Consider the following 22,614-nt stretch of genomic DNA (forward strand, 5'->3'; position numbering starts at 1 on the left):
AGAAGTGGGAGGTAAACCCACGTTGAGCTGCTGTTGCCTACTGCTCTCCGCATAGCAAACTCCAGGTGACCAAAGCCGGGGTGATGGCTCCCCTTCCCTGTGGGACCCTCCCAGGTTTCAGCACCAAATGTTAGGGTCGCCGAAGTAATAGGACTTATAATCTGATAGAGCACCTGAATTAATCTGAAAGATAATCATATTATTTTATAATTCTGAAATACATATTGGTATAGGAATAGAGGGTTAAGTTTCTTATATGGAAACAGAGGGTTACGTTTTTTTTCTTTTCCAAGTTTCATTTCTCAGGCCGATGCACCTGCATACTCCCTTTGATCTCGAAAAAAGTGATTGGGGAGGTGATTCAGCTGCGGACACTATACTATACCAGCAAGCAAGCAGAACCGTTAAGCATGATCAGGCTGACCCTACCAGGAGCCAAGACATCATCTCATTGCCTGACAACCGAGAACAATGGTTGACGTCTGCTGACGTCCAGAACCAAATATAATCGCATTGTGTTCCCAACCTCAGGCCAGTCCATTTCCTATATAATCCTGTCCCCTGCACCTTGCTGTAAGACAGGTTTTGGATGCCTGTAAGCTCCCAGTCTTCTTAGTTGGCTGGCCTTCTCAATAAACGTCTTATATGATTCAACAGCGACAGGCAGCCCAAGCCCACCCGGGGGGTTCCTGGTAACAGAAGGAGGAACTATGACAATGAAATCGTGCAGGGCCCTGATTAAAACCCGGCTCTCTTCCTCTTCTGCCTCACGGAGGCCTTACGGAAATTTACTACCTTAGACCACACCTCCCCAGAAGGAGCCCTTTGTCTGAATACCCATTTTATATCCCAATCAGCTCCCAACATACATCACAAACTTCGAAAAATAGACACAGGTCCACAAACCCCTCAAAAAGACCTCGTTAACCTGGCCTTTAAGCTTTTTTTCTTTTTAAGTTTTGATGTTTTATATTTTTTTTCTTTATTCTTTTTTTTTAAGTTTTGTTGCTTTTTACTTAGGAGTAGAATATTCTTTCTTTTTTAAATATATTTTTTATTAAGTTCAGAGAGGGAGAGAGAGGGAGAGAATCACTGATTGGCTGCCTCCTGCACTCCCCTTACTGGGGACTGAGCCCCCAACTTGGGCATGTGCCACTGACCGGAATCAAACCCAGGGCCCTTCAGTTCGCAGGCTGATGCTCCATCCACTGAGCCAAACTGGCTGGGGCGGATATTCTTTCTTTTTAAATATATTTTTATTGATTTCAGAGAGGGTGAGGGAGAGAGAGATAGAAGCATCAATGATGAGAGAGAATCATTGATCTGCTGCCTCCTGCAAGCCCCCTCCTGGGGATCGAGCCTGCAACCCAGGCAATATGCCCCTGACTGGAATCAAACCCGTGACCCTTCAGTCCGCAGGTCCAGGCTCTATCCACTGAGCCAAGCAGGCCAGGGTTAGCCTTTAAGGTCTTTAATAATAGAGACGAGCCCTAACTGGTTTGGCTCAGTGGATAGAGCGTCGGCCTGCGGACTGAAAAGTCCCAGGTTCGATTCCGGTCCAGGGCATGTACCTTGGTTGCGGGCACATCCCCAGTAGGAGGTGTGCAGGAGGCAGCTGATCGATGTTTCTCTCTCGATGTGTCTACCTCTCTATCCCTCTCCCTTCCTCTCTGTAAAAAACTCCATAAAATATATTTTAAAAAAATAATAATAGAGACAAGGAGACCCAAATCCAAAAACGAAAGTGAGATTAGGCCAAGGCTGAGGCCCAAAAGGAGGCCTATCAACTCCTAGCCATAGCTCTCACGAACCCCAAACGAAGTGCCGGTCTTCCAACCGCGGGGCTGAGCCTCCTCCGGGCCCAGGCTTCAAATGCAGCAAGGATGGACACTGGACCAAGTCCTGCCCAAACCCGAGACCCCCGCTGGGCCCTGCCCAAGGTGCGGAAGGGAAGGCCACTGAAAATCAGACTGTAGTGTGGCCCCTCCTGGGACTGGCTACCGAAGACTGAAGCTGCCCAGGTCTTGACAAGGCCCCACAGACTTACATCACCAGGGCAGAGCTTCGGGTCAGCCATCTCCCTTTTAACTGACACTGGGGCCACTTATTCTGCCCTCCCTGAATTCGCTGGGACCCTTGTCACCTCCTCAGTCTCTATTATGGGGGTTGATGGACTAGAGTAACAGCCATTAGCCACCTCACTTCTATACTGTATTTTACTAGACACCCCCTTCACCCACTCTTTTTTCATTCTATCTCGGTGCCTGACTAGGGTTACCGCACATTCCTTCATAAAGCCCAGTTGTTCCGAACGACAGTCACCTACCTTAGTTTCACTCTCACCCCACCAAGCCGAGCCATTACCTTGGACCGTAAGTGCCTTATCTCCTCTATGACTGACCCCTCCTCTAGACAAGAAATACTCTCCTTGAACTCGCTAGGTTCTTTTGCCTCTGGGTTCCCAACTGTAGTCTTCTGACAAAGCCCCTCTATGATGCAGTGAAGGGTCCCCTCACTGAGCTTTCAGATCCCAAGGCCAGCACTTCCTGGCCCTCATCTTTGGCCCATGCATCCTAAGAGCCCTTTCCTTCTTCCTCCAAAACCGCATTTAGGCAATTACCAATAGCTCCATAAGAGAAATGACGCTATTCCAGACCTACACTAGATATCATCCCCTCCCTCAGTCACTGACCAATTAGGGACATCTCTACACCACACCTAAGCATGAAGAAGCTACAGAAGAATGAGATTGTCCTCTCTCATCAACCCCAGCTTGCAGGAACCCCAGCTTGCAGGAACCCCAGCTGATGGGAACCCTAGCTTACAGGAGGAAAAAAGAGACAGAGGTTGGAATGTTAGGCTCATTCTTGCGCTCCATTATGCCCTGTGTGGAGCTATTGCCCACCTGGCAATTTTCCTGTTATTCTCATTACTAGTGGCCCAGTGCACGAAATTCGTGCACATTAAAAGGGGGACCCAGAGTCAAGTCCCTGCCCACCCACATGCACCTCAAAATTGCATGAGACCCAGACCCAGCCGCCCACCCCCATTGGGCTAGGTCAAGACCCGGCCAGTCCCACCCTTGTCAAGCCCCTCTGGGCAGGGGGCTTAGCCTCAAGTCCCCTGGCCCGGCGCCAGCACGGGGGGCGTGGCCTGAGGTCCCCCAGATGGGGTGGGGGGGCATGCCTTGAGGTTCCCCATCAAGCCCCACCAGGTGGGGGACACGGCCTGAGATCCTCTGTCAAGCCCTGCTGGGTGGGGGGCATGGCCTGAGGTCCCCCGTCAAGCCCTGCCAAGCGGAGGAGGGGAGGGCGCAGCCTCGGGTCCCCCGTCAAGCCACACTGGGTGGGGAGCACAGCCTGAGGTTCCCTGTCAAGCCCCGCCAGGCAGGGGGGGACAACCTCAGGTCCCCTTGCCTGGTACTGGGGCGGGGGGCATGGCCTGAGGTCCCCCAGCCTGACGCCAGGGCAGGGGGCACGGCATGAAGTCCCCTGTCAAGCCCTGCTGGGTGGGGGTGCGGCCTGAGGTCCCCCAGCCTGGCACTGGGGCGGGGGGAGCAGCCTGAGGTCAGCACCAGGACAGAAAGCTCACCTTGAGGTCCCCCGTCAAGCCCCACGGGGGCAGGGGAGGGCGGGGCCTCAGGTCCCTGCTGATTGCTCGTTAAGGCTCCTTATGGGAACTTGGCCTCAGCTGTGGGTGCAGCCATCTTTGTGATGGAGTGATGGTCAATTAGCATATTCCCTCTTTATTCGATAGGATAGGTTTCATGATTAACAGCCTTCAGTTTCCAGTGGACCAGCTACACCTGGCTCCCACCTGCACCTGGTCCGACCTGTTACTCTGACTGACCTGTACAAGAGATATAAATCCTGCTCCCCCTACTCTGCCTGCTGGTGCCATCTTGGTCTCAGCCCTTCTGCTAGCAGATGTAAATTTATAATTCTTTACCCTTTTCAGCATCATGCATTCCTCCTTCAGCAAGCCTAACACTTTTCCCATTGATTTTTTTATTTTTATTTTTAGAGAGAGTGGAAGGGAGGGGGAGAGACAGAGAGAAACATCGATGTACAAGAGACACATAATTTGATTGCCTCCCTCATGCGCCCTGACGGGAGCCATTGATAGAGCCTGCAACTGAGGTACATGCCCTTGACCGTAAACAAACCCGAGACCCTTCAATCCATGGGCTGACGCTCTAACCACTGAGCAAAGAGGCTAGAGCAGATTTCCGTATTTTCTTTTTTTTTAAATATATTTTATTGGTTTTTCACAGAGAGGAAGGGAGAGGGATAGAGAGCTAGAAACATCGATGAGAGAGAAACATCGACCAGCTGCCTTCTGCACACCCCCTACCGGGGATGTGCCTGCAACCAATGTACATGCCCTTGACCGGAATCGAACCCGGGACCTTCAAGTCCGCAGACCGACGCTCTATCCACTGAGCCAAACCGGTTTCGGCAGATTTCCGTATTTTCCATGGAGGACACTAGCCCCCCAAAATCTCTGCAACCTCAGCATTCTTAGCCTCCGCAACAGTCTCAGTGGCCACATGGGGGCAACAGCACCCCACTTGGACGCATTGTCTTGCATTGGGCTGTGGCTCCAGCTTGGCAGGGGAACAGAATTTTCTAGGAAACTATAGAATACTCTCAGCCTCACCTGGCTCTAGTTTAGAAGCAGAGGTCTTGCTTCCCTCCCTGAGGCTCTGGAAATTGTGGGGTGAAGGGATTTGGCTCCCTCAGGTGAGGAAGGGAGGGGGGAGGGGTCTATGCAAGGTTGTCCTCCCTCATGCTTTCCTGCATCTCAACTGTTCCCTCTGCTCGGGTCCTGGTCAGCTCTCAAGCAGGGTTGAAAAGCTCCCATCTTTTGTTTTTGCTTTTACATTTTAAAAGATTGATTTTAGAAAGAGAGAAAGAAACACACACACACTTACCACAGACTCCACATAATTAAACACCCACTAGTTGCTTCTTGTATGGCCCTGCCCAAGAATCCAGGCCACAACCTTGATGCAACCAACTGAGCTACCTGGCCAGGGCAGCTTTTACTTTTATTAGTATTTATTGTATTCTGAATTTACTTCCAGGCCATAAGTTTTTGTGTCTTCAGTTTCTCCTGGGATAACTTTTCTTTCTCTGCAGCCTTCTCTTCTGGTTTAGGAACAATCTGCTCTTTTCCAGTAAAGATCATCTCCATGTGCCAGGGAGAGCTCATATCTTGGGAGCTTTGTTTACCTGGATGTGGTCAATGACCAGAGGATGTACATCTAAACCCTTGAGTTCAGCATTGCTCTCTGCATTTTTAAGCATGTGCAGCAAAAATTCAACACTGTTTTTGGGCCATCGACCCCTGTGTCCAGCGTCATTGTTTGGCCTGGGCACACCTACCAACTCCACCATTGTCATGACAGAATGGCACACACTACTTCTGTAAAGTGACATCCTTCAGATAGGTGGTGGCTGTTTGAATATGCATACTCTGACAGCCTGGGCAGTTTCATGAGTGTTTTTTTTCCCTTATGGGTGTTTTTAAAGTGAATACTAAGATTTGAACCTCTTGATTGGCATGATTTTGTGGAATTTTGGGGGTCAAGTGAACAGTGAACCATTCTCAGAGGTCATGACCTCTGGCCACTTTCCAAGAGAGCGAAGAACTCCCATCTTAGAGGAAAAAATGTCCCTTTCTCTTTTCTCTCTTCAGAGAAAATTTATTGATTTTTTTTTTTTTTTTTTTGGTATTGGGGGCATCGATTTGTTGTTCCGCTTATTTATGTATTACTTGGTTGCTTCTTAAATTGTTTTTGTTTCTTTTTTTTTTTTTTTTGCTTTAATTTTTGGTCTTTTTTTTTATTATTTCTTTATTGATTAAGGTGTCACATATTTGTCCTCATCCCCCCATTCCCATCCCACACCCCTCCCCACGGATGCCCCAACCTCCTGTTGAACTTAACCATTGGTTAGGCTCATATGCATGCACACAAGTCCTTTGGTTGATCTCTCCCCCCTCCCCCCACCCTCCCCTATCCTCCCTCTGAGGCCCGATAGTCCGATCGATGCCTCCTTGTTTCTGGTTCTGTTCTTGTTCATCAGTCTATGTTGTTCATCATTTCCCCTAGATGAGCGAGATCATGTGTCACTAGAGATATACTTATATGAACTGAATGTGAGACGAGCAATAATAGTTATGCTGACAGGCAAATGAATCAGTCTGTAGTGAGTTTCTTTCTGGACCAACAGTTCTTTTGAGACCCAATATCAATGTCCACCAGTTCCTTATGTGTACATGTCGGCACTGACCCCTCAGCTCTGGATGGTGGACAAATGGTGGTAATGCAGGTTCGATTCCCTCTGGTTGGGTCTCGGCCGGACCCAGGGGCACGGCTTCATCCGGACCCAGGGGCACGTGGCCTCACCCGGAACAAGGGGGTGCGTGGCCTCACCGGGACCCAGGTGCGCGCAGCTTCCCCCGGACCCGGGACCCAGCCTCACCCGGACCCAGGGGCGCGTGGCCTCACCCGGATCCAGGGGCGTGTTTCATTTTTTTATCAGGCCATCTTTTTATTGATTCATGGGAGTTTTTGTTGTTGTTTTAAATGTATTTTTATTGATTTCAGAGAGGAAGCGAGAGGGAAAGAGAGATAGAAGCATCAATGATGAGAGAGTATCATTGATCAGCTTCCTCCTGCATGCCTCCCACTGGGGATCTAGCATACAACCCCTGCATATGCTCCTGACCAGAATCAAACCCAGGACTCTTCAGTCCACATGCTGACGCTCTATCCGCTGAGCCAAACTGGCAAGGACACTTGGTTGCTTCTTGTATGTGCCCTGACTAGAGATGGAACCCACAATCTTGGAGTATGGAGACAACACCCAGCCAGGGCCACATTTAAAAAAACAAATTTAACATACCCAGCCAGGGCCACAATTAAAAAAAACAAATTTAACATATTGACAGAATTTAAAATTAGAATTGTTACAGGAACTTCTCATAGACACCAGACAGGTGTTATTGGACAGCCCCCTGAGTCAGTGGGAGAGGGCTGTCCCCATCTCTATTCTCATAGGAACAAATTCAAAGGAGTGACCCTGATTGCATTGTGATAAAGCCAATTTATTAAAGACTAGAGGCCTGGTGCATGAAATTCATGCATGGGGGTGGGGTGGGGGGGTCCCCTCAGCCCAGCCTGCACACTCTCCAATATGGGACCCCTTGGGGGATGTCCAACTGCTGGTTTAGGCCCGATGCTGGGATTGGGCATAAACTGGCAGTCGGACATCCCTCTTACAATCCTGGACCGCTGGTGCCTAATTACTCACCTGCCCACCTGCCTGGTCGCCCCCAACTGCCCCCCCTGCAGGCCTAGTCACCCCTCACTGCCCCCCCTGCCAGCCTAATTGCCCCCAACTTGACCCCCTGCCAGCCTGGTCACCCCCCAACTACACCCCCCCACCGGCCTGGTCACCCCTAACTGCCCCCCCAGCCTGGTTGTCTCTTACTTACCCCCCTGCTGGCCTGGTCACCCCCAGCTGTCCCCCCCTGCCAGCCTGATCACCCCCAACTGTCCCCCCTGCTGGCCTGGTCGCCCCCACCGGCTTGGTTGCCCCTTATGACCCCCTCCGCCCCGCTGGCCTGGTCACCCCATGCAGCCTGTCGTTTGGTCGTCCCTCACTAACCCCCCTGCCAGCCTGGTCGTAGGCAGCCATCTTGTGAGGGCATGAGGGTCAATTTGCATATCGCCTCTTTATTATATAGGATATATAAGAGAGAACACACTGTGGGGGTCGGGTAGGGGATAATGGGGGAATAAGGAAAAATATGTAATACCTTAATCAATAAAGAAAATTTAAAAAATAAAGAGAACACACTGGAAGGAATACACAGCAGATTAGAAGGGTAGAAAAATCAACCAGGGAACCAAAACAAACAAACAAACAAACAAAAACAATTAAAAAATAAGAGGACAGCTTAAGGGATCCCCTATGGAAATGGTGAATAGGATGCAGGATCCTGGAAATATCTAGACTGAAGAGAGAAATTTGGGTATTGATAACCTAGAAATTTAATTTAAGCAATGCATGTGAAGGAAATCTCAAGGTTAAGGTCAGGCAGACAGACCTGGATAACAATATGATTGTAATTGGCAGTGAGTGCTGGAGAAAATGCAAGTTACAAGCATGTTAACTGTAAGCCGCACCTAGTCTCAGAGGAGGTGGAGACAGGAAGGCTTCCCTGAAGAGATGACTCCTGATACCCAAAGCCTGAGTAACTACAAAACCGGGAAAGCAAAAACAAGCAAGCAAGCAAACGAACAAGCAGAGATGGCGTATTCTAGGTAGAGGGCACAGCCCATGTGAAGGCCTGGCAGCAAGTGAGCCCTGGAGGGCAGAAAACAAGCTGCTCAGTCTGGCATGGGGTGTGTGTTGAGAAGGGAATCTGAATTAGTCATCACCAAAAGTTTTGGGGTAGCCAAACCCAGGATCCGACTTGGTCCTGACACCGTCCGTGACCTCAGGTAAGTGACCCTGCCTTCAGAGCCTCCGTTTTCTCTCCTGTTAGTTCCTGTTCCATAGACAAGGCTTGGGTAGCAGTTCCTTGCCCTGACCCCAAAAAGCCTTCAGGTAGCATTAGCCTTGACTATGCGTTTCATCTGTTTTGATCTTTTTACGTGAGGTATTATCATATTATATTATTTAAGAATCAGTGGATCAGGTTAAAGAGTATAAGCTAGGGAGTTTGACCTCACAGTCACTTTACTTATTTCTAAAATGGAGAGAAAGACTGTTATGAAGACATATGAGCTGATATATGTAAAGTGTTTAGGAGTTGTTTTTATCAGGATTACCTAAGGAAGGGGAAGAGTCAGCCACGTGAGGAATCCAGGTGGGCTCCAGGAGGAGGGAACAGCCTGGGTACAGACACAGAATAATAGCTACTAAGCTCTAATCACTTATTCTTTTTAAAAAATATATTTTTTATTAATTTCAGAGAGGAAGAGAATTATCATTGGCTGCCTCCTGCCCGCCCCCCCCACCAGGACCCAGCCTGAAACCTGGGCATGTGCCACCACCGGGAATTGAACCACCTCCTGGTTCATAGGTTGATGTTCAACCACTCCACCATGCAGACGGGGCTAATGGTCCTATCAAATAAAAAGGTAATATGCAAATTAACCATCACTCTGTCACAAAGATGGCAGCACCCAGTCCTTTCAGCCCTTCCAAGTCCCCCAGTGGTGGTGGGGGGGGGGAGGAGGTGGAGAGCTCTGAGAGGGGCTCGCTGCCCGGCAGAATGCTTGCTTGTCACCATGGCAATGAGGCAAGCATTCTGCCCTGGCCAGGATGGGCCTCTGGGCCATGGAGAGCCTCTGGGCAGCTGGCCCACGGGTTGGTGCGCAGGGCTACTAGCTTAATTATAATGGGGGCTTAGTGAGGGGGGCACGATAGTCTCTGTGTCCATTTTACAAAGTAGATAATTGCTCGAAGATTTCAAATCACTGTTTTTGGATTGTCACAGTTATTAAGGGGCAGAGCCCAGATTCAATCTCAAACCAAGCCAGCCTCCAGGGCGAGGCTAAGGGCCAAACAAGTCAAACAGCCTGGGAGCTAGATTCAGCTCCTTATTTAAAAAAAAACAAACAAACAAAAAAAAAAAAAACAACGAAAAAGTGCTGGGTGTGCACAGGTTGGAGACTGGAAACAGAGCGAGGGAAAGGCCGCCCAAGGCAGCTGGAGTCGCCACTTTTCCTCCCAGTTTTGGCATTCCCCGCCCACCACCCAACCAGGCTGTGGCCAGTGGACTCTTCGGTGCCCAGGCCCCCTCTTTAGAGGTGGGAGGTCTGAGATGACACGCTGGGCCCATCCTGGGAAAATGACTCCGGTGACCCTGACTGCGGGGAAAGGAATGCGGGTGGAGGAGGCGTCTCACAAGGCGGTTTTCGCAGGCGGCAAAATCCTACCCAGTTTGACCGCCATCCTGCTGCTGCCCGGTCCCGGGAAATCTAGACCAGCGCTAGTCCCCGCACGGATGCGGGCGCTAGGGCCCCGACCGCGAGCTAAATAAAACTCGGGGTTTCCAGATGCTGTCGCGACAAGACCAGGATAGGAGCCGAGAGCCAAGAGTCCCGTTTCGGCGAAAGCCATGGTCTCCACCCGTATCCGTCGCCGGGTGGAGACCGGGGCCACCATGGAGGTCTTCAGCCGGGTGGGAGGTGTTCGGAAGGCCGCAGACCTGTGCCATCAGCGCGGGGGTCCGGCCGGGGCCCAGCCCGAGCTGCCACAACCGGTGAACGCGGCCGAGCGCGCGCAGGCGCAGTGGAGAGGCGGCCGCAGGACCGCGCGGAAGCGGGCGGGGCGCCCGGCGGGGCTCACCCGGAGGCGCCGCCTGAGTCACGCGCCCCGCCCTTCGGAGCCGGCCTCCGCCAGAGGCCCGGGAGCAGCGCCGACGAGCGGACCCGCGAGAGGCGGTGAGCGCCCACTCCCCTTGTCCTTCGTAATCGCGGCCCTTACGGCCCCAGACCCGACCAGATCCTAAAGCCCCGGCTTCAGAGGCCCCCGGGCCGATGATCTGAGATTCGAACCTCCAGACCTGTCGTGCCCGCGTTCTCTCGGCCCGGACACACTCCCATCCTCCGTCCTTGGATTTGAGAGGTACCCCGTAAATTATGCTCTGGTGCCCCCCATTCTAATGGGAACCCCGTTATCCCTGGCCCGGTTCTTACCCCCACGATTTCAGAGCCGAGCCCCCAGACCCAGCGGGGACCCTGTGATCCCGCTGCGGGGAGTGTCTGGATCTTCAGTCCCACCTTCTGAATTTCCAAAGCCCTGTCTCTGGGGCCTCCGGGCCGAGAACCCGATCCGCGCTCCTGACCCGCCCAAGACCGATAGTCCCGTTCTGGGGCTCGGACCCAGGATGTCTTGCACTAACGTGGCGCTCCCAGGAACCCCGGCGGACCCGGACCCCCTGCGCCGAGTGATGGCTCCGTGTGGCCTCACGCAGGGTCATTCCAGGCTGACGAGCACCCTCTGAGTCCGGAGGGGGTTCCAGTGTGATCGTCCCTTCCGCACCCACCCGAGCACTGCCGCCCCCCAGCAGCCCAGACCACCATTCCGAACAGCCTCGTTAAGCCCAGCCAGAGGCCTCACCCTCCACGTCCAGCTGCCTGGACTTCTCATTTTTACGGGGCTCGGCGACCACCTAACCACTTCTTTCTCTTTAGGAATCTAGAGTCGCAGCCATGTTCCTGGTGAACTCGTTCTTGAAGGGCGGCGGCGGCGGCGGGGGAGGCGGCGGCCTGGGCGGGGGCCTGGGGAATGTGCTCGGAGGCCTAATCAGCGGAGCCGGCGGCGGCGGCGGAGGCGGCGGCGGCGGTGGAGGCGGAACTGCCATGCGCATCCTGGGCGGGGTCATCAGCGCCATCAGGTGGGGCGGGGCGGGGCTTGAGGGGGCGGGGCCTTACGTTGGAGACTGGTCCGGCCTGAATAGAATGGGGTAACCTGGAGGCTGACCTGGAGCCTTCCTGAGGCGGGGCCGGGCCTGGGCTGGGCTGGGCAGCCGGCCTGGAGGGGCGGGTCCTCCGGAGGCGACTGCCGTTCGTGGGGGCGGGGCTGCACCTGGGGGGCTGCCCTCTGTTGGATCTTCGATGGGTCCGGGCCGGGTTTGGGGAGGTGGGGCTTACTCGGGCCCGACCCCGCCGGCTTCCGCTTTACCTGAAGGTGAACGTTAAGGGGGCGGAGCCAGCGAGGCTGGGTGTCACTTCATGGGGGCGAGGCTTGTTTTATGCGCCCGGCGCGGCCGTCCTAGGTGGGTCCCTGACAAGGGGCCCCCAGAAGAGGCCAGACCTCCTGGGATAGGAGGAATGGTCTTGAAGAGGCCCAGCCTGGCTGGGAACTGGCTGGGTTAAAACAGAAAAAGTGTCCTGGTGGAGGGAGGGCAGATAGAAGTTCTAGTTAGCCTAATGAGAGGCCTAATTGGCCTTGGCCATTGAGCAGTGATCCCTCCGAGGAGCTGGAACTAATGGAGTTGGGGCGGGGTGCTGGGAAGACACAAGAGGTCAGGAAGCCCTAGCGATGAACTAGGTTCCTAGACAGATGGGATCGGAGGAGTTTGGGGCCCCGAGAAGCGGGGGCAGAAATGGTACGAAGTGAGCCCTGCGAGGGGCTGAGCCTGTTGAGGGAGCTGCCATTGGGCAGGTGTGCTCTGGGCGGAGTGCAGCCCACCTTAAGGTCAGGCCTCTGAGTTTCCTCGAGGGCGCGAACAGGGCAGCAAGGATAGGGACAGGTGAGGACAAGGAGAGGTGAGGCAGGCGGAGGGAGCAGTAGGGAGGGTGGCAGTCTGGGTTTGGGGAAGTTGGGGTGTGGTAGTCGGCGCTAACTCCCCTGTTTCCCTCCAGCGAGGCGGCTGCGCAGTATAACCCAGAGCCCCCGGTAAGCTGCCCTCCACAACCTGAGACCTTCCTTCCTCTCCGAGGCCTTTTCCAGCGCTTCTCCTGGTCCCTTTCCACATCCCTCTCATAGTCTCTCCATTGTCATGCCCACAGACAGCTATTACCCACTCCTTACTCACCGACCACCTCTCATTCCTTTGGTCACTCAACTACTCAGTCCACTCTGGGTGGCAACCTAGGGCTCCCCTCCCCACCTCTCACTCTGCCTGCTATGAGCTCTCCTCCCTCTGCAGCCCCCTCGCACCCATTACTCCAACATCGAGGCCAATGAGAGTGAGGAGGTCCGGCAGTTCCGGAGGCTCTTTGCCCAGCTGGCTGGAGATGTAAGTAACCCCGTCCTAATTCTTCCATAATTTCCCTTGGGTGGCCCTTGTACACATACACACACTCAACCATGGCTATCCCAAAGTTCCTGTCCTCCTCCAGAACACGCCCAGATCCCTTTCAGTCACCCCTGATCCACCCCAAACTTCCCTGTAGGACATGGAAGTCAGCGCAACAGAACTCATGAACATTCTCAACAAAGTGGTGACGCGACGTGAGTGACTGGGGTCCACACATTGGGCAGGTTTAGAGGTATGGCAGTTGGGGTAGTAATGACCTCTGGCCTCTGACCTTCAACCTGTCCCCCACAGACCCTGATCTGAAGACGGATGGTTTTGGCATTGACACATGTCGCAGTATGGTGGCCGTGATGGATGTATCCTTGAGGGCACTCTGGAAGAGGCCTTGAGTGAAGAGGAATTTTCTGAGAGCATGAGTGGGAACCAGGGTATAGCTTGCATACCCACAGATGTGGACAGGAATACATTAGAACACACCCACCTATGGACATGTGGCAATCAATAATATCAGCTGTCAGCTGGCACTTACATGTACATCAGAACCATTCTCTTAGACACACACAATTATTATATTCCATTCTATAGGTGAAGAAACAGACTCAGAGAGAGGCAGTCATTTGTCTGAAGTTATAAATAAAAGGTGGCAGGATAGGAATTTGGACTCCATGTCTTTTGGGCTTGAGAACCCAAGCTTATAATTGCCATAGGTATGCCTACATGCACATATATACATGCACACGTAAGGGCACACCCATACACACGAAGATATGTGATGGCATATGCATAGGAACACTTGTCTATTTGCACATGGCCAGTCATTAGCTGATCTTGGATACACGCACACTCAGCACATAGGTCAGTGCAGACACATACATATATTCATGTTGTGTGATCACATGTGATTATATAAGAGTTACATGCAGAAGGTTTAGCATAGTATGTAATAATAGAGAGTGGTCTGTACATGTTAGGTGTTACTATGCTCTTATGCAGGTAGATTATTTTTTTGTTATCCTCATCAGAGGATATTTTTTCCATTGCTTTTCAGAGAGAGTAGAAGGGAGAGAGAGAACATGTCAATATGAGAGACACATATCAGATGGTTGCCTACTGCACTATTCGGAGATGGGGAGTGAATCTGCAACTCAGGTATGTGCCCTTGGCTGGGAATTGAACCCACAACCCTTCAGTACAAGGGCCGATGCTCTGACCACTGAGCATTGTCAGCCAGGGCTGCAGGTAGATTTTTCAGCTCTAAATCTGTTTCCATCTCTGTGACTGGGGAAGACTACTTGTGGGGCTGGTGTCTTGAGGATTTAGTGAGCAGAGTTATGGTCTGAGAAGCTTAAAAGTGGTGTGTGAACTAGGTAATCTGGTAAGTCTTGGTAGGTTGTTATTGAGAATTTCTCAAGTGCCAGCACCGGAGCTAAGAGCTTTCTGCCAATATCTCATTCTGCTGTGATCACAAACCCATCAGATATTCACTACTGTCCCCTCATTTTCTTAGAGCTCTAAGGTGCCCCTGTTTTTTACATGGTCTAACATTTAGGAAATCAAATTACTATCAAGGATTTAATAAATGAGGAATTAGCAACTATTCAGGTGAGAAATTTATAGTTTGGAAAAGTTCATTATAATTCCACATGGTTATGTTTAAAGAGAGTCCTAACCATTTAGAAACATAAAGTGGCCCTGGCCGGGTAGCTCAGTTGGTTAGAGCATCATCCTGATAGGCCAAGGTTGTGGGTTTGATCACTGGTTAGAGCACATAAAGCAACCAAGGAATGCATAAATAAGTGGAACAACAAAATTGATGTTTCTCTCTCTCTCTCTCCTTCCCTCCTTCTCTAAAATCAATAAATAAAATGAAATGAAAAGAAACAAAGTAAAATTTGTATGAATAAAACAAAAAATAGCACCACATCCAAGGTAACATGACTAGGGTGAGATAGGAGCTGGGGTTTTAGCCCATGTTTCCCTGCTTGGCAGTTACATCATGATGTACACAGGGCGGACAGTGCACACATAATGGTACAGCTATTCTTAACACCCTTCTGCCAGAGTGACACAACAGGCAAGCTGGGTTTCGAGGAATTCAAGTATTTGTGGAACAACATCAAAAAATGGCAGGTGTGTGGTGACTTCTGAAACTTAGCACGAAGACTTCTAAGCCATGGAGATGCTGTGCCCCATGATGCTCATTTGGTCCCTGACCTCCCTGTCCACACAGGCCATATACAAACAGTTTGATGTTGACCGTTCAGGAACCATTGGCAGCAGTGAACTTCCGGGGGCCTTTGAGGCAGCAGGTATGGCTGGCGGGGACATAGTGGGGCTGGGGGTAGGATTGGTGAGACAGCCCCACTGAGCTGGTCTGAGTCTGAATCTGGGGCTGGGAGTGGGTTGGGCTACATGACCCCCACGCCTGAGAGACTAAATCATTGTCAGGGTTCCAACTAAACGAGCATCTCTACAACATGATCATCCGACGCTACTCAGATGAGGAAGGGAACATGGATTTCGACAACTTCATCAGCTGCCTGGTCAGGCTGGATGCCATGTTCCGTGAGTGACACTGCAGCTCTCTTCGGAGGGGGGAGGGGGAGTGGATTTTATTTGTTCAACATCCAAAAAATTAGCCAAGGTCTTTGAGCCTAACCCTGAGGTGGGCAATGGTAGGGGCACTGCAGTGATCAAAACAGCCCCAGATCCTGCCCTCACATCACTCACAGTCCAGTGGAGGAAAGGCAAATCATCAGACAGTGACAGCTCAGTGGTTGCTGCTGGGCTGGAGGAAGTTCAGGGTAGAGTGATGGGGGCTCTGAGGGGAAGCTCGGGGCAGAGTGCATTTAGATTGGTGATTGTGGAAGCTCTGAGGGCTTCAAACTTAAGAGGCAGGCTGAGAGGTCAAGGAGGGCTTCCTGGAGGAAAGCACACGTGGGCTGAGACCTGAGGGGTGAGGAGGAGTGATCCCATGAGAGGGGGGGGATGATGGTTGCAGTGGAAACAGCCAGTGTGAAGGCCAAAAGGGAAAGAGAAGATGGTAGTTTTGGTGTTTTTTGTTGAACTCAGTTCAGCATGCTGAAGAGGGGGTGGGATGGTGAAACAAAAGGCTGTGAGGAGGGGAGTGCAGGGACTGGATCATGAGGCTCTTTTGAACATGAATGCACTGAATCTTTAAGATCACCCTGAGAAGTGGGGATTATTGCCCCCATTTTACGGAGGGGGAGCCTAGGGTTCAAGGAGACAAAATTGCTTGCTCACAGCCACTCAGCAAGGAAATTCATTCCAAAGCCAGAATTTGAACTCAGACCTGTTTGAGAGAGTTGAGTGAAAGGAAGCAAGAACAATGGGCATGTAGGGCTGTGAATGCCAGTTTTTTTGGGTGCTCAGACAGTGGGGGCAATGGAGAGCTATAGTAGGTTCTAGGCAGGGGAGGGACAGTCAAATTTGGCTTTGATCCCTTGGCTTCCCAAGAGACCAGGGAGGACCATACATTAAGAGCATGGGTAGAGGAAAAGGGCCAGGCATGTCGGGCTATGAAGGGAAAGCAGGAGTGGACGATAGGGCAGATGATGCCAAAAGTCACCTGTGAGAAGGCCCAAGAAATGTCCCCTGGATTTACCAGCAAGAGGGTCAATAGTAACTGCTGTGCGTGCAGCGTCTAGGACACCAGGTGCATGTGGACATCTGAGGGTGGTAACAATGTAGAAGGAGAGAGAGGAAGCCAAGGCAGTGTGGCACCTGTTTGCCCAGACTTAGCTGTGGGTGGGAACATGGAGGAGGAGTGGGAACCATGCCAGGCAGTAAAGGCAGGAAGTGAAGCCTGCAGAGTCTTTTCCCAATAGTCTGTTTAAGCCTGAGCTGGGGGTCAGAGGTCAGTGGGAAGCTGGGGCTTGGCAGAGGGTGATGGTATATGGAGGCATTATTGAGGTGGGTAACAACCTGGGTTTCAATCCCAATTTCCTCACTTTCTCACTGTGTGACCTGGAACACATCACTTCTCTGTGCCAAATTTTAAAATGACACCTCTCTCAGAATTGGATTAAATGAGTTAATACATGGAAAGCACTTTATACAGTGCTTGGCACAAGGTGCTAAATCAAGTACTAGCTACTATTATCATCATCCCATATATTAGTATATTTTCATCCTAAAAGCCACCCCCCCTTCCCCAACCCTTCTCTTCTCCTCTAGGTGCTTTCAAATCTCTTGATAAAGATGGTACTGGACAAATTCAGGTGAACATCCAGGAGGTAAGAACTCCCATCCTGGGATGTAGGTTCCTAGGAGGGGACTCCTCCCCTTAGCTCTGAACTGGGTTCCCTCCCTCCTGTTTTCCCAACAGTCCCTGGGTGAGGGCAGAGAAGGGCTCCTGGTATTCTAGTCCCAGTTCTCCTCCTCCTCACTCTGTGCCTTTCTCTCCCCAGTGGCTGCAGCTGACTATGTATTCCTGAGTGGGAACCCCAGACCTCTCTCCTCATCACCTCACATTAGGTGTCCCCTTGGACATTTGGTCTCTCCCAGGGCTGATCCTGTCTGCAGTCCTGTCTTTGTGGGTCCTGCTGACCCATCAGCTTTTCCATTTTCCCAGCTGTTGGCAACTAGCGTCTCAGACAACAGCTAGGGCTCAACATGTCCCAACATGCCATGCCCCACGTTACCTCTGGCTCTAGGACACTCTAACACACCCTGCCCCATGGGCCACTCCACCCTCGGCACACCCACTCCACAACCCTTCTCATGCACCTGTGCCAAGTTGTGTCACTTCCACACCCCAAGGGCCCTTCTCTAAGTTCTGGGAGGATCACCCTAGACCCTATGCACCCTGGCACACCTGTTCAGTTAACCACCCAGCCAGGTCATAACAGGCCCATATACGCCCCAGTGCCTTTGTATTCTGCCCCAGCCTGCTAGACCCTGGAGGAAATAAATGCACCCCAGTTGCTGCTCTGAGATCTGCCTCCTGTTCTGAGAGTTGAGGGGTGGCTCGGGCTCTGTCTGGGGCAGAGGGAGTCTTGGTCCTGGTGGTGGAGTGGGGGTGGTTTTGTGGGTCTTTGTGTCTATCCCAAAAGCTGGGTCTGCATGTCTTTCTCACAGGGGATCCCAGTCGAGTTGTAGCCTCATTCTTGCTGATACTTCAGAGATTCTGTGCAAGCTGAGGGTGGGACACAGGGGCCATGGCACTCCTGCTCCTGCTGTAAGAGCAGGGCTGGTGGGAAGGATCAGTGTCACCCCTGGTTCTGTCTCCCAAGGTCATGTTTGTCCCACTCTCATCTGTGCCTCTGCCTCTTAACCATTTCACCATGACCACATGTAGCATCTCCCTTCCCACCCCCCGAGCCTCTGAAGGGAGAAAAGGGCTGCTATCCCAGGATACATGTCCCTGTCCCACTCGAGGACACCACCCTGGGTCACCACAGCCCGAGGGGCAGTGACATCCTAGGAACATTCCCGGTCTAGAATGAGGGGACTCCAGGCGGGGGCAACGGGCTGTCCGTAGGACAGAGTTCACTTGCTAATGGGAGGATGGGCTGAGGGCGCACACAGAGGCCAGAGGGGGCTGGGTTCCCCAAGAAGCCAGCACATTTATTGATGCTTGTTCAAGTCCTTCAGGTCCTGCAGGCTTCTTGGTCTCACTTCTGGTGGGGGAAGGAAGCCCAGCCAAGGCAATACAGACTGTAGACGGTACCTGGGGAGGGAGTGTGGGGGATACAGAATGAGACCCTAATCGCTTCCCTGAACCCCATCTTGGGTTTTTAAGCCCCACTGCAGACTCTCCAATCACCAGTCTGGATCCCAGCCCCAGTTCATGGTTCAAACTCCCTCCTCAAACTACTTCAGGTGGGGAATCCCTGGTCCTTGAGCTTTCTACCCAGCTCCTACCAGGGCCCCTCCTGGGACAGAAGCCCAAATCCTAGGGAGCTTTCCCCAGTATGCTGACCCGGACTCCAGTACCATCCCCAAACCTGGCCAGCCCAGAACCGAATCCTCTCCCTAAATTCCAGCCCAAGAATCAGCCCCCTTCCTCACTCCAGCTGGAGTTCGCCTCCTGCAGTTCAGGCCGAACAGGCCCTGCACTCACCTCCCAGACACAGGCCCATGGTCAGTCGGTAAAGAATGTTGTCGGTTCCCCCGCCCTTCAAGTGCACCGGAAGGTCATTGTCCGCCTGTGTTGGGGGCGTCCAATAAGAAAAGGGTGCTGGGGTGGCGAAGACGGTATCCCCCGCCTCCCTCGGGATCCAGCTTGCAGCCCCCGCCCCGCCTACCTGGAAGAGTTTCTGCTTCTCCGCCACTCGGTTCTCCACGCGGTTCCGAGCTGTTGAGCTGAAGGAGCGAATCAACGCCTGGGAAGCCTGGGGGAGGGCGGTGGATGGGTGTTAGAGGCAGCTGGAGGGGTGTCTCGGAGTGGGTCCAGCGGGGGTTACGGGGACGACCCTATGACTTAAGCTTCCCAAAGGCACGATCAGAGTTGCCAGCCGAGTGGGAGAGGGTGGACTGTCAGACCCACAAGGGGACTCGCGCCTGGAGGGTCTGACGTGGAGGTTACGGTAACCTCACTGGTGGTCCGTGAGGTCCAAAAGGTTGGACCGTTGTACGGTCCTGGAAGAGGAGCAGACCCGAAAGGGAGGCACAGTCCCCTGAGTCCCGGAAACATACCCAGGGGAGTTTCCAGGCGGCCTAAGGGGTCCGGGAGGGGAAGGGGCGTTCGGTTCCCGGCGCCTGGGCCCCGAGGTGTTAGGAGCTCTGGACAAAGGGAAGGTCAACCCGGGCCTCGGCCATGTTAGTGTCCCTGGCTATCTGAGAAGCTCTTGGAGTGGGAGGTGGGGGGTGGGGGTCCCAGGCTGTTAGGCGGGAGACTCGAACCCTGAATGGGCTCACGTTCCAGCGCCCCAGATCCCGGGTCGTTTAGAGTCTCGTATTGGGGTGAAGGCTTCCGGGACGGGGGGCCCGGCCCGCGGGGGCCCTCACCCGCAGGGCCCTCATTCTGCGTCCTCTTCGGCTGGAGTCACCTCCCTTCTCCGGCAAGGACACTCGGCGGCCTCCCGTCTCGGGGGATCCCAGGCCACGCCCCCGCAACAGCCGGGTCTCCGCCCTGCAGAGTGGGCGGGGCCGGAAGAGCCTGCGGCCAGAGGCGGATTCGCCCCACAGGCCCGCGGAGGAGGCACTCCACCCCACCCCCACCCCCGCGCCAGTGGCTGGGGCAGCCATCTGTTCCTCACCTCGGAATTTCCTTTGGTCCGAGGGCGAGGACAGCGGTTGCAGGGAATACTCTTTTGGTTTGTTTCCGCTGAGGTAAGGCGCCCGGGGCAAGTGCATTTTCTTCAGGTCTTCTCGGCTCTTCCACCCTGACTGGCACTGCAGAGCGAGTGAGGTTGGAACTGAGCCACACCGGCCAGGGCTGGGTGAATTAAAAATAAAGTTTGTGGATTAGGTAATAACATTATATCCGTACATTAATGTCCCTATTTTGATGATTGTATAATGGTTATGTAATAATGTTTTCAGTATTGGGGAGTAAAAGGGTAACATATCTGTAACTTACTGTAAAATGATTAAGAAACAAGATATATATTTATATTCTGTTCGATTCTCCTTCTGATTCTGATGTGCAGCCAGGGTTAAGCATAGTTTTATCAACCAGTAATAACCCTGGCCTAGTCTGAAAGGTTTTAACAACCTCTTTTAAAGAGGGCTTTTATAACAATTAAATTCCCTTAACACTTACACCCTGGCCGGTAACTCAGTTGGTTAGAGCATTGTCCCATTACACCAAGGTTGTGGGTTCCATTGCTGGTCCCGGCACATACAAGAATCAACCAGTGAATGCTTAGGGGAGATATACAGTTTGTCTCCAGCAGTAAAGGCGTGGGGGAAGTGTTGGACTCTGTTTAACTTTCTGTGACTGTTTAACTCTACCGCCTGAAGGTAAACATCACGCTCCAAGAAGAAGGTTAATGAACGTATAGGGTGTGGATTACTGCCTGATGTTATCTGTTAATTTAGACTTGCATTGTACTTTCTGGTGCCCCATGTGACTACCCACCACATGCTTTTATTATGAACTCTCTATAAAACAGAGACCCTGTCCTGGGATGGTGTGGATATATTACTGATTGGCCACTGCTGGAAGCAAGCGGCTGCTTGACCTGTTCATGTGTTTCTCCTATCAAGCTCTAAGGAATTTGAACAAGGTTATATGTCAGTTCTTCAGAATCCATCCTGAATTTACACTTTTGGGGCTTTCCCACAACAAAGGCATAAATAAATGGAACAACAAATTGATGTTTTTTTCTCCCTCTCTCCTTTGCTTTCCCTCTAAAAGCAATCAATCAATAAAAATTAAAGAAAACAAAATCCCTTAACACTTTCAAACTATGCTTGTAAATTGAATATGTTAGATTTTTTCCATTTATAAACTACTAGACGCCTGGTGCACAGATTTGTGCACTGAGGGGGTACCTCGGCCTGGCCTGCACCCTCTCGCAATCTGGGACCCCTCGGGGGATGTCGGAGAGCCAGTTTCAACCCGATCCCTGTAGGCCAGGCTAAGGGATCCCACCTGTGCACGAATCTGTGCACTGGGCCTCTAGTATGCATATAAGATATTTGGTTAATCTCTTCCCACCCTCACCTCCCACCCCTTCCCTCTGAGATTCATCAGTCTGTTCCATGTTTCCATGCCTGTGGTTTCCACTCCTGTGTTGAGCGTCTGCCCCCTGGTGGTCAGTGTGCATCATAGCTACCTGACTGTTAGCCTGTCAGCCGGATGCTTAGACTTTTATATATTAGTATATAGATGGTAGGCTTGGAACTGGACAACCAATGGGTCTGGGCTGCCTGTCACTACTTGAGCCAATTAAGCAGAGACAGGGTTGAATTATATGAGCATTTATTCCAATACTGCTGGCAGTATGGGAGAGCAGCAGGTCATCCACAAAAATCTCTCCACTCCCTACTCACATAAGCTTATATTGGGTAGAGCAAACATTACATGGGGGAGTAGGAATTATAGGCCTCGAGAAGTTGGCAATGAGGGCTGGAGTGGGACTCCATTGTTTGGGCAACAAGGTTGTCAAATCTTTCCATGATATTAGGCATTTTTTGAATGAGAATGGACCACATTCCAAGGTTGACTGCCAGGTCCAAGGTTGACTCCCAGGTTCCAGTGTCCCAGCTAGGTTAGAATGTCCTTTCTTTAATCAGAACAAGACAATCACGGTTAACAGAGCATGATTAATATTTCTTATAGTTAGTCCCCAATATTCTATTTTTGCCCCTAATTTTCCCCACTGCTATTTCTATCATCTCATATCTATGAGATTAGTTTTAGATGAAAAGACTCATCCTGCTGGACTGCATTTACTTCTGCCTTGAAAGCAGTTTACACATGGAACACAGCGAATGCAGGATCTAAAAAAGAGGAAGACATTGAATACAGCAGCAAGTAATTAGGCTACAAAAAATAAATAGGAGAAAAATTTTAAAAAATTCCTGCAACCCAGACAGGTTGGGTAGCCAGGAAGTTAATGTGGAGAGGTCAAATACAACAAACAAACAAACAAAACCCTTTCTTGTTGTTTTATCTTGGAGATGGTTTCCGTAATTTGTTGAATGTTGTTTTCTATCAATTGAGAATTGTCAGAAAGATTAAAATAGCACATTCCTTTTAATTCCTCACAACCGTGGTTATGCCACAACAGCAAATAATCTATTGCTGCCCGATTCTCTAGAACTGCCTCCCTGGCCTGGCTCAGCTCTTGATTTGTCCCCTGTGTAGCCCTGGAAGTGGCATTCTGGGTTTTTACCAGCATAACAGAAATG

General features: G+C 51.7%; 2 protein-coding genes across 3 annotated transcripts; one reads left to right on the forward strand and one right to left on the reverse strand.

Annotated features, from left to right (window-relative positions):
* The first annotated feature begins 10,343 nt into the window (after nt 1–10,343).
* On the forward strand, nt 10,344–17,745 carry CAPNS1 (calpain small subunit 1). Of its 2 annotated transcripts, none has more exons than XM_079799760.1 (11): nt 10,344–10,465; nt 11,219–11,421; nt 12,392–12,425; nt 12,679–12,768; nt 12,926–12,983; nt 13,081–13,145; nt 14,851–14,919; nt 15,020–15,098; nt 15,238–15,354; nt 16,987–17,045; nt 17,220–17,745. In XM_079799760.1, the coding sequence occupies exons 2-11, from the start codon at nt 11,237–11,239 to the stop codon at nt 17,244–17,246; spliced, it is 783 nt and encodes a 260-aa protein (XP_079655886.1). In that variant the 5' UTR covers nt 10,344–10,465; nt 11,219–11,236; the 3' UTR covers nt 17,247–17,745. The 2 variants fall into 2 exon arrangements, with proteins under 2 accessions (XP_079655886.1, XP_079655885.1); XM_079799759.1 differs by having other exon boundaries at nt 10,398–10,649.
* Nucleotides 17,746–18,357: 612 nt separating this feature from the next.
* COX7A1 (cytochrome c oxidase subunit 7A1) lies at nt 18,358–21,819 on the reverse strand. Its single transcript, XM_079799763.1, has 4 exons — nt 19,762–21,819; nt 19,059–19,145; nt 18,875–18,959; nt 18,358–18,481 (listed from the first exon to the last, which is right to left on the reverse strand). Exons 1-4 carry the CDS (start codon nt 20,107–20,109, stop codon nt 18,426–18,428), a joined length of 576 nt encoding a protein of 191 aa, XP_079655889.1. The 5' UTR covers nt 20,110–21,819; the 3' UTR covers nt 18,358–18,425.
* Between the last annotated feature and the right edge of the window lie 795 nt (nt 21,820–22,614).

The sequence above is a fragment of the Cnephaeus nilssonii genome (assembly GCF_951640355.1).
Source record: "Cnephaeus nilssonii genome assembly, chromosome: 20".
Taxonomy (NCBI): Eukaryota; Metazoa; Chordata; class Mammalia; order Chiroptera; family Vespertilionidae; genus Cnephaeus; species Cnephaeus nilssonii.